Source organism: Neopelma chrysocephalum, unplaced genomic scaffold (genome assembly GCF_003984885.1).
Source record: "Neopelma chrysocephalum unplaced genomic scaffold, ASM398488v2 Primary Assembly neopelma1_262, whole genome shotgun sequence".
Classification (NCBI taxonomy): domain Eukaryota; kingdom Metazoa; phylum Chordata; class Aves; order Passeriformes; family Pipridae; genus Neopelma; species Neopelma chrysocephalum.
The window spans coordinates 28,428-39,153 of record NW_020897924.1 but is presented as its reverse complement, the minus strand read 5'-3'; the positions used below and the strand labels follow the sequence as shown (position 1 = coordinate 39,153).

The 10,726-nt window shown below is 57.4% G+C and overlaps 1 protein-coding gene across 1 annotated transcript in view; it reads left to right on the top strand.

Moving 5' to 3' along the window:
- Positions 1-4,823, top strand: part of TCF7L1 (transcription factor 7 like 1) — a 17,862-nt gene extending 13,039 nt beyond the window's left edge. The window contains exons 4-12 of the mRNA XM_027704259.1: positions 330-413; positions 700-832; positions 1,460-1,562; positions 1,847-1,930; positions 2,475-2,618; positions 2,695-2,854; positions 3,262-3,369; positions 3,595-3,655; positions 3,725-4,823. Coding sequence (XP_027560060.1) covers positions 330-413; positions 700-832; positions 1,460-1,562; positions 1,847-1,930; positions 2,475-2,618; positions 2,695-2,854; positions 3,262-3,369; positions 3,595-3,655; positions 3,725-4,188 — 1,341 coding nt within the window. The 3' untranslated portion in view covers positions 4,189-4,823. The remainder of the gene's footprint in view (positions 1-329; positions 414-699; positions 833-1,459; positions 1,563-1,846; positions 1,931-2,474; positions 2,619-2,694; positions 2,855-3,261; positions 3,370-3,594; positions 3,656-3,724) is intronic.
- Positions 4,824-10,726: the final 5,903 nt, after the last annotated feature.

Below are 10,726 nucleotides of genomic sequence, written 5' to 3'. Positions count from 1 at the left end.
GGGGGGGCTGTAAGAGTGTTTTGGGGCTGGGGTGATGTTTTGGGGCTGTGAGGGTGTTTCGGGGCTCGACGGGATGTTTAGAGGACAGGGGGATATTTTGGGATCGGGGGGTGTTTTGGGGCCAGGGGTGTTTTGTGGCAGGGGGTGTTTTGGGGCTGGGAGTGTTTTGCAGTAGAGGGGGCTTGGGGGTGGGGTGTTTCGGGGTTGGGGTAGTGTTTCGGGACTGGTGCAATGTATTGGGGCAGGGAGTGTTTTGTGGCTGAGTGGGGGTGTTTTGGGGCCGGGGGTGTCTGGGGCTGTTGGAGGCCATCGTCCCGTCCCTCCCGCAGTACCTGCAGATGAAGTGGCCGCTGCTGGACGTGCCGGCCGGGGCCACGCTCAAGGACAGTCGCTCGCCCTCGCCCGCACACCTGGTAAGAACAGCCCCTTCCTGCAGGGTGGGGGATTCCCAGTGCCTCCCCACAATCCTGGAATTATGGAATCAGGAAGTGGTTTGAGTTGGAAGGGACCTTAAAGACCACTCAGTCCCACCCCTCTGCCCTGGGCAGGGACACCTTCCACTAGATCAGGTTGCTCCAAGCCTTGTCCTGCCTGGCCTGGAGCCCTCCCAGGGATGGGGCAGTCACGGTGCTGCTGCCCGGGGGGGGTGCTCCTGGGGGGGTGGCCGTTGTCCCACCCTCCCACGCGCTCTCCCCGCAGTCCAACAAGGTCCCGGTGGTGCAGCACGGCCATCACATGCACCCACTGACGCCGCTCATCACCTACAGCAACGACCCCTTCCCGCCGGGATCCCCGCCCGGCCACCTCTCCCCGGAGATCGACCCCAAGACGGGTGAGCACAGGGTGGGGGGACACGTTTGGGGGAGCAAAGGGAACGTGAGGGTGTGGGTGCTGTGCTGGGAATGGGGGGGCTCTCTGTTGGGTGGCCCCTCTGCCTCCTGGGTGCTCCCAGCCTGGTCCCTGGGAGGGGGCTGGGGATGGGTCCTCACCTGGTGGCAGGTTTGAGCAGGAGTGTGGGGATCCCCCCAAGGGCTGCACTGTGGGTGTCTCAGCAGCCTCTCCCCAGCCTGGGGTGACGGGTGCTGGGAGGGAGATGGGGTGCTCTGAGGTAGAGGGGGTGCTTGGCAGCAGACCAGATGCTCAAAGTGAGATGGGGTGCTGGGAGGGAAATGGGTGCTCACAGGGAGGGTGCTTGGAGGGAGACAGGGTGCTGGAGGCAGACAAGGGTGCTGGAGGTCCCCACCGCTGTAAAATTTGGGAATCATTCAGATGGAGATAGCTGGAGACTAGTTCAAGGATCTCCATGAACTGGGAAGGGATCTTTTTTCTGCTGAAACTCAGTGGGAGCTGGGGTGCTCAAAGGGAGGGTGGTGGAGGCAGACGTGGAGGACAGTGGGGGGCCCTGAGGCTGCTGTGCCCCTGTTCTAACCCCCCGTTCTGTCCCCTCTCTCCCTCGCAGGGATCCCGCGGCCGCCGCACCCCCCTGAGCTGCCCCCGTACTACCCACTGTCCCCCGGAGCCGTGGGGCAGCTCCCGCACCCCCTGGGCTGGCTCGTGCCACAGTAAGGATGGACTGGCCCTGGCACGAGGGTCGCTTCCAGCTTTGTGTCCCCGTGAATCCCGGGAGCCCACAGCCCCCTGAGACCCTCCTCCTCTTCCCACTTTACCCAGTTTCCCCTGCGAGTTCCGCAGGATGCTGCAGGCTCCCGTGGGGGGTGGGAAGGGAGGGGGTCCCCACCGCTGAAAAATTTGGGAATCATTCAGATGGAGATAGCTGGAGACTAGTCCAAGGATCCCCATGAAGTGGGAAGGGATCTTTTTTCCGCTGAAACTCGTGTTTTTGCAGGCAAGGACAGCCTGTGTACTCCATCCCTCCCGGTGGCTTCCGGCACCCGTATCCCGCCCTCGCCATGAATGCCTCCATGTCCAGGTGGGTCTTGGAAGGGGGAGGGACCCTCACGGGCATCCCGGAGCTGGTGGTCGGTTTTGAGACACTTCCCTGCAGAAAATGCACAGGCACAGACCAGTCCCAGAAGATCGGGGTGTTCCCCTTGCGTGAAGATCCCCCCGGAAGGAGCGGGTGGTCCCCACGGGTGGAGGAACGTGACATCCCATGGGCTCAGGGCATCACTTAGGTTGGGTTTGTGTCCCCATCTCAAAGCTGGGGCAGGATTTGGGGGCTTTCGGGTGGATTTGGGGTCTCCAGGGTGGATTTGGGGTCTCCAGCATGCCTTTGGGGATTGCAGCATGGATTTGGGGTTTGCAGAGTGGATTTGTGGTTTCCAGAGTTGATTTGTGGTTTCCAGAGTTGATTTCGGGGTTTGATGCATGGATTTGGAGTTCCAACATGGTTTTGGGGTTTCTAACTTAACTGGCTTGAGGTTGGTGGTCTCTCAGCCCGGGAGGTTCTCAGGGGGGTCTGTGGGTGCCTGTGGGAAGGTGATCACCCCTCCTGTTCTCTCCCCCCCCTGCAGTTTGATGTCCAGCCGCTTCTCCCCACACATGGTCCCACCGCCCACCCACGGGCTGCACCCCTCGGGCATCCCACACCCCACTATTGTCTCACCCATCGTCAAGCAGGAGCCCACCCAGCCCAGCGCCAGCCCTGGAGGCAGCTCGTGAGTGGGGGCTGGGCCAACCATGGGGACAGGGGCTCGTCCTGGGGGTCCTGACCCCCCATCCTGCTCCTTCCAGGAAATCCCCTGTGGCAGTAAAGAAGGAGGAGGAGAAGAAGCCCCACATCAAGAAGCCCCTCAACGCCTTCATGCTGTACATGAAGGAGATGAGGGCCAAGGTGGTGGCTGAGTGCACGCTGAAGGAGAGCGCTGCCATCAACCAGATCCTGGGCCGGCGGGTACGGTTGGGATCCCCCTGTCAGGGACTCCAGACAGCCCAGCTCCACTTCTCCCCCTGGATCCATCCCTGGATCTGGCGCTCTGCCAGCCCAGGGAGTCCCAGAGATGCAGTGGGGACCAGGGTGGCATCAGGATGGGGAGGGATGGACCTCTGCAGCCCAGGACAGTAGGTCCTCGGGGTCAGCAGCATGGATCTGGGGTTTCCAGCCTGGCTTTGGGGTTTCCAACATGTCTCTGAGGTCTCCAGTGTGGCTTTGAGGTCTCCAGCATAGTTCTGGGCTTCCCAGCATGTATTTGTTGTCTCCAGTGTGAATTTGAGGTTTCCAGCATGGCTCTGGGGTCTCCAGTGGGGATCTGGGGGTTTCCAGCATGGGTCTGGGGTCTCCAGCGTGGTCTCTCCCTGCAGTGGCACTCCCTGTCGCGGGAGGAACAGGCCAAGTACTACGAGCTGGCACGGAAGGAGCGGCAGCTGCACTCGCAGCTCTACCCGACCTGGTCGGCGCGGGACAACTACGTACGTGTGTCCCCCGCGGTCCCCGCTGCCACCCCCCGAGAGGGCCCCTCTCCCGGGGTTTGGCTGGTGGGAGAGGGCTGGACGTGCTCCGGGGTCAGCCTTTGGGGTGCTGGGGGCGGTTGGTGACGACGCCAAGTCCCCGCGGATGCTCCGGGGCAGCGTCAGCCCAGTTTCCCACCACGGGCAGCCAAAAGCCACGGAAGAACCCGAAATCATCTTTTCCAGGGCAAGAAAAAGAAGCGAAAGCGCGAGAAGCTGGCGCAGCAGCAGAGCCACGACACGGACAGTGAGTACCCCCCCTCCACCTCCCCCTGCGCCGGGCTCCGGCCGCTCACGCTGTGCCCGCCCTCCCCAGGCTCCCTGCCCTCCAAGAGCAAGAAGCCGTGCGTGCCGTACCTGCCGCCCGAGAAGCCGTGTGCCAGCCCGGCCTCGTCCCACGGCAGCATGCTGGACTCGCCCGCCACGCCCTCGGCCGCGCTGGCCTCGCCCGCCGCGCCGGCTCCCACCCACTCGGAACAGGCCCAGCCGCTCTCGCTCACCACCAAGCCAGAGGCCAGGGCTCAGCTCGCTGTGCATTCCACCGTCCTCTCCAGCAAAGCCTCCTCTTCTTCTTCCTCCTCTTCCTCCTCCTCCTCCTCCTCCTCCTCCTCCTCCTCCTCCTCCAGCCTCAGCAGCCCACCCTCGCTCCTCTCCAGACCCATCCCCTTCCCCTCGGTGCCCCCCACGGCTCTCCTCTCCTCGCCCCCTGGCTCTATCCCGGCCGCCTTGGCCGTGCTGCAGACGCAGCCCCTTTCCCTGGTCACCAAACCTGCTGACTAAGGGAAGAACCTCATCCCCCCTCGTCCCCTCCGCCTCTCCCCTCCCCGCTGTACATTGCAGAAGCCACAATCAAGATTCAAACGCAGCCAAAACCATTATTGGTCAATATTTGACCCTTTCTGAACTTTTTGGAAGCAGACTCTGGAGGAAGGGGCTTTCTACTCAGAGCTGCTGCCAGCAGTCGACCTAAAGACTGTTTTTATTAAAAAAATGGAAAAAAAGGAAAAAAAAATAATGAAATAGACCCTCCACAAGCTGCCGACGATGGGAATCTCTGTGGGATGAGCCAGTTGCCCGTCGCTGCCGTGGGGCACAGGGATGGCACCGGCACGGTGATGCCGGCACTGAACACAGCGAGTGTTGTGCTGGAGCCGGCATTCCATCCTGGATCCAAGAGCAGGAATGCCTCCACCTGCTCCCGAATCCTCCCATCCTGTGGCTCTGCTCCCATCCCCGGCTCCCACCTTCGCTCTGTCCTGGCAAGGAGCCGGATCCTGTCCTGGGGATGCTGCTCCATCGGTGCTGCTTCTGCCTGCGGTCGTTCTGGGGTGGGCAGGGTCCGGGGCTGAGCCCTGGGGGGGGTTGTGTTTTTATCACCTCGAAATCCTGTTATTTTTCACAAAAGGAAATAAAACTACAGCTGCAACTCACTGCGTGAGCGTGGTCCGTGCGGGAAGTGCTCGCTCCTTGTGCATCCCCACCTTCCTGGGAAACGTGTCGGGATGGGCCTCTGGTCCCACTGCAGAGGTCCAGCATCCCCTGAACACCTCTGTCAATGGGCACACGATGATTTTGGAGTGTCCATTTTGGGGTGCTGGAGCGATCCAGGCAGCAGGATGTGGGGGATTGGGTGACCCAGTTTAGGAGGTGCTCAAGAAGGTGGGAAGTGGGAGTTACTGGTGTGCACTGGATGCTCCGTGCCTGCTTCTTCCAAACCAGGAATGAAAAGACTGGGATGAAAAAGGACCGGTACAAAACCAACCCAATGGATTTTCAACTCACCTGAAGTCCTCAATCAGTTCAATATTTGGGCCCATCAGGACTCCTCCCTCTTCCTGTATTTTAACCGGAAAAAACCCTCAGTTTTCCCCCTGGAACTCACAATTTTGTTTCTGTTTCAGATTGACTCCGAGCTGCACCCATCCAGAGCTGATTTATGGGGTTCATAGTCCTGTTCCATTCCCTTTCCAGATTTCCCTCCCAGTTCCCATATCCCAGGACCCTCTCTATCCACACCCCTCCTGCATTTTGGGGACTGTGGTGTCCCCCAGCTCCCAGCTGTGGTGGTGGTGACAGGTGAGCCCATCCTGCAGCTGCTGGGTCTGGTGGGACTTTGGCTCGTTTGGGGATCAGTGATGTTTTTCACTCCTGTTTTGACATTTCCCTCTCCCTTTCCAGCGCTGAGAAGCCACCAGGGAAGTATTTTTGGGGAACTGGAGCAGCAGCAGGTGCCTGTCTGCAGGTAGAGGGGAAAGGGACCATCTTGGTGTCCTTACGGAAGATGCATCTGTGTTTTCTAGATGAACAAGACATTGGCATGTATAACTCCAGCAGATGACACCTGGATTTGAGGATTTTCATATCAGAGCTGGGCAGAACTACCAAAAACTCACATGTGACCTGTGCCCCCAGCTGAGGGGCCCTTGGCTGAGCCCCAGGGACACATCTGGAGCCAACACCAGCTCCCAAAACCTTGTGAAAGCTCCTGATGCCTTCTGCAAACAGAAGCAGTGGGGCCTGCAGCAGGAGCATGGCTTCTCAGCCAGTGCAGGACCATCATCTGGACAGCAGAAATTCCCAGCTTGGAGCATCCTAGAGCTCCCAAAATCATTGCTCCCGGGGGTCCTGGCTAGTTGGGAGCCGCGAGCAGCGAGTGCAGCTCATGCAGCTGCTTGGTGCCACCACCACTGAATCCTCCCAGTGCCCGGAGCACGACTGCCACTGTCACACCCAAGATAACCCCAAATCTGGGAGGTGTTTCCATTCCACACTCCAAATTATTTAAATTTCCTTCTTTCAAAGAAAAAAAAGTGCAGATTCTGGGAAGGAGCTCCATTCCTCTGCAGGAGCACCCGGGAGGACCGGCCACGTGTCGCACGGTCATGCGAGCGCCAGGGTGGAGGGGATTAGGGTGTCACCCAAAACGTGCGTGGCCGTCACTTGAAAAGAGCCAAAACGGAGCTTTTTTCAGGGAAAGTGTTCCAAGAAAGTGGTTTTGGGTGAGGAACGCCTGGATGGCATGTGGCCTCGCTCTCCCCGACACTGGGAGCGGGCTGTGGACAAACAGCTCCTTGAATTGGATTTCATGGGAAATTAAAGGCATGAAGAGACCTGTCACAAGAATTAAATCTGAACCGGAGCCAGACAGCTTCAAACAGATGTTAGGCTTCAGCAGGAGAATATTCCTTTGTTTTACTCAGCGTTTTCCCATACGGAAAAGGAACATCTGTTCCAGTGCGTTCGCAGTGCTCCAGAGCTGAGACGGGATGGGATTATCCCTGCCAGAGGAGAAGGAACTGGTCCCCAAACCCTGCTGGCCTCACTGCTGCTCCTGGGAGAGAGGGTGAGACCAGTGATGTGTTGCTCCAGTCTTGGGTGGACCCGCTGGATCTGTCGTGGTTGAATGGATCATAGGATCAATATATCCATCGTGCCTGCAGCAATACAGCTGGATGAAAATGCTGAATTCAGAGTGGTTTTTCATGGAAAATGGATCCTTCCAGGTTTTATTGGTCCACTGGGAGGTGCTTCTACAGGAGGTGTCTCTGCCCATGGCAGGGGATTGGAACAAACCGGTCTTTAAGGTCCCTTCCAACCTAAACCATTCCATGATTCTAGAAGAGGAAAACTCTGGGGTTTGTCTTTGTTGCAGACAAAAACTGGATATCCAGTGTGTTTCCATTTGGGATGATATGACAAGAAGGTCTGGTAGCCCCACTGCTCTGTTTTGGACAAGTTCTTGATGATTTAACTTGTCCTCAGAGCTGGAAGGTGAAATGGAGCTGCTCAGCCTGGGGTGTTGGAGGCTTAAGACGCTCCCCAGCAGTGTTTGGCTCCCTGGAAGTAACTAAAGGGGCTCCAAGAGAGCTGGAGAGGGACTTGGGACAAGGGCCTGGAGTGACAGGACAAGGGGGAATGGATTCCCACTGCCAGAGGGCAGGGTTAGATGGGATATTGGGAGGAAATTTTTCCCCCATGAGGGTGGTGACGCCCTGGCACAGGTTGCCCAGAGAAGCTGTGGCTGCCCCATCACTGGAAGTGTCCAAGGCCAGGTTGGACAGGGCTTGGAGCAACCAGGGATAATGGAAGGTGTCCCTGCTCATGGCAGGGGGGTGGAATTGGGTGATCTGTAAGGTCCTTTCCAACCCAAACTATTCCATGACTCCATGATTTTCCAGTTACAAGATTTCACTTTTCAAACTTGCACCAAAGCCCCACAAATTTACAGCCAGAGGCCCCAATTTTTCCCATGAGAAATGAGGTGCTGCCTCTGCCACTGCTTCTTCACGAGGTGCATCCCAACCACATCCAGGGAAGAGGAAAAGGTCAAGGAGGGAATGATGTCCCACAGAGTGTTGGCAGCAGAGGGAAGGGATAGCGTGTTGTGCAGAGGGGTGGGACAGCTGGATCCTGCCTTAGCTGAGAGGCACGAAACAGCTGGGACAGGGGACAGGGTGCCCGTGGGGTCCCCGTGGAGGCACAGCCGGGCGGGAGAGCGGGGAGCAGCCGTGGGAATGATGGAGCTGGGGCTGGAAATGAGCAGCTGCATCCTTGGTAAATCACGTTCACCATCATTGCTGCCTATTCCCAGAGGGAAACAAAGCTCGGGAAGTGCCTGGTGGGGATGGTGCAGGTGAGGAATTACCACAGAGCTGTGCTTGGGGTGGAACTGGCTGCCCCATCCCTGGAAGTGTTCAAGGCCAGATTGGACAGGCCTTGGAGCAGCCTGGTCTAGGGGAAGGTGTCCGTGCCCATGGCAGAGGGGTGGGACTGGGTGGTTTTTAAGGTCCCTCCCAATCCAAACCATTCCCCGATTCCGTGAGAAGGTTTCAAACCTTTGACAGCCGAACCCCCCACGCTGCAGCCCTTGTGGGGTTTATTGCCAGGAGCTGGCGAACGCCTCGTTAAGGGCTCGTAGGGAGCAAACTCCTGGGAGTGCTGGCTCTGGGCGCAGGAGCATCTGGGAGCCAGCTTGGAGCTTTCCCGGCTGGTTTTTGGACGTGGGGTTACTTCTGTCACCTCCTCCCGATTGCTTAATTGCAGCCACCTCCCCCCTCCCTCGGCCCCCCTGCTCCGGCTGGCCAGGCACTAATTGAAAAGCCTAATGAGGTCCCAGGGGTCTCCTGCAGAGATGAAGCTAATTAAGGGCTCCACCACGAACACCGAGGTTTCCTCAAACCTCTTTTTCGGGGGCCGGGGGGAGAGTGCACCAGATGTCCTGTTCTCCTGCTCCGCACCGGGGTGAGGCTGGCGCTCCGCGTTCTCAGGGCTCCTGCCAAAGCAGCTGGTGCAGAGGCAGTGGCTACACTTAATACATTTTAATTAGCATCATTAAATTCTTCCATTTGCTAATTGTTTCTCCTTTTGATCCTTTATCCTGACCAGATTAGCCCTCTGGGGGAAGGGACAGGATGGGGGATGGAGACATGTCGGACAAGGTGAGGACTTTATTATCTTGTCGCCAGACCTTGGGACAACATGTTAAAACACCCCAATTAGTGTAGATTAAGGCCAGATTTGTGTGTCCAGCCTCTTCCTGGTGGCTATTCTTAGAAAGAGTCATCCCCAAAAAGTGAGATTCCACAAGGATTCGTGAGAATAGACAGCACTAGTCCAGGAACTCCCAAAATGCTGCTGAGTTGGGATGTAGAGTTGTTGTTCAGGTGATAACGCACTCAGGTGACTTTTGGGGTGTCCTGTGCAGGGCCGGGAGTTGGACTTGATGGTCATTGTGGATCCCTTCCCACCCTGGATATTCCAAAATCCCATGTCACAGGACCAGCAGCCGTCTCACGTTGGCTCAGGCTGTGTGGCAAGGGACGAGAGGTGAGGTGAGGTCACTGGTCCTGTTTATCCTGTTTTATCCCAAGAAAAGTGTTGGATCCTGGTGTGAGCCACCCGGCTCTAAGCTGATGTCAGCCTCCTCCATGGTACTTGGGGCAGAATTCTGTTCCCAGAGGCATTGTTGTAAATCCAGAGGAACTTGGCCTCCTCTCAGTCACTCTTGACTTCCAGGGGATGAGTGAAAGCTGGGCATGAGAAACAGCCTCAATTCTCTGTTTAAATCCCAAAAAAGAGTTGGGCCAACTGTTCTGGTCTCCTTGGAAAGGCTGGCATGGGCAGAGCCGAGCAGCAGGGATTGTTGGAATGTGTTGAATTGAATTGAGATTCCCCAGAGATTGGGTTAAAAAAAGAAAGAAGAAAATCAACCACATCATCCGCAATGCTCCAAGGCAGGATTATTCCCCAGTTGTTCCTCCATCTCTGTGTGGGACTCAGTTGGTTTCCATGTGATGTTTTTCCTCTTTTAGGGTTAAATGGAGTGACTGGAGAAGCTAATGGATCTGTGAAGGATTGTGATTCCTTCTGGAGACAGGTGAGACTTGGCTGCGGGATGATGGTGTGATGGGTGAGACACCATGGAATAGAGGGAAGCACAACCTGGGGGTTAAACACCAACAGGTTCATCCTGGGGGCAGATGAAGGCAAAACCATCGATCTAAATGGAAAAACGTGGGGTGACGGGGAGAAAAGGTTGGGATTGGCAGGAATGAGCCAGGTCAGGAAGGAGATGGTGTAGTTTGTGCGTCTGCAGAACTGCCCAGAGAGGTGGAGCTGCCTGGGGAAGGAGGGCAGGGAAAAAGCCGGAGATCAAACTCTTGGAGGATGATGCCCCCTCACGCTGATGTGTCCGAAACAGGAGACAGAGCTGTGCAGGGTCACTGGGTGGAAGCAGGAGTGAACATGAGGAAGATTCCAGAAGAGCACCCCAGGTCCACCTGAGCTCCTTGTTTCACGAGGATACCCAACGTGGCTCGGCAGGAGGAGGAATGCAGCAGGAGCCAAATCCTCTGGGGACAATTTTGGACACAACAGGTGATGTGTGGCTGGGAGGTGACCCTGGGTAACATCAGTCACAGCTCCAGGACACCCAGTGCCATTGTCACTGTGCTGGTCACAGCTCATGGATCTGAGGCCATCAGATCCACCTGAGGAGCTCAGCTCTGGGCTCCAGACCCTGCAGCTGGTACAGGGATCACGGGTGGATTCAGGAATGTTTCTACATTTTATCTGCATCAGGTAGAGATGAGGTTGAGTTCCAGGCAGGAGAGCAGGAGGAGCTGCTGGAACAAGTCCAGAGGAGGACACAGAGATGCTGCCAGGGCTGGAGCCCCTCTGCTCTGGAGCCAGGCTGGGAGAGCTGGGGGGGTTCACCTGGAGAAGGGAAGGCTCCAGGGAGACCTGAGAGCCCCTTCCAGGGCCTAAAGGGGCTCCAGGAGAGCTGGAGAGGGACTTTGGACAACAGCCTGGAGTGACA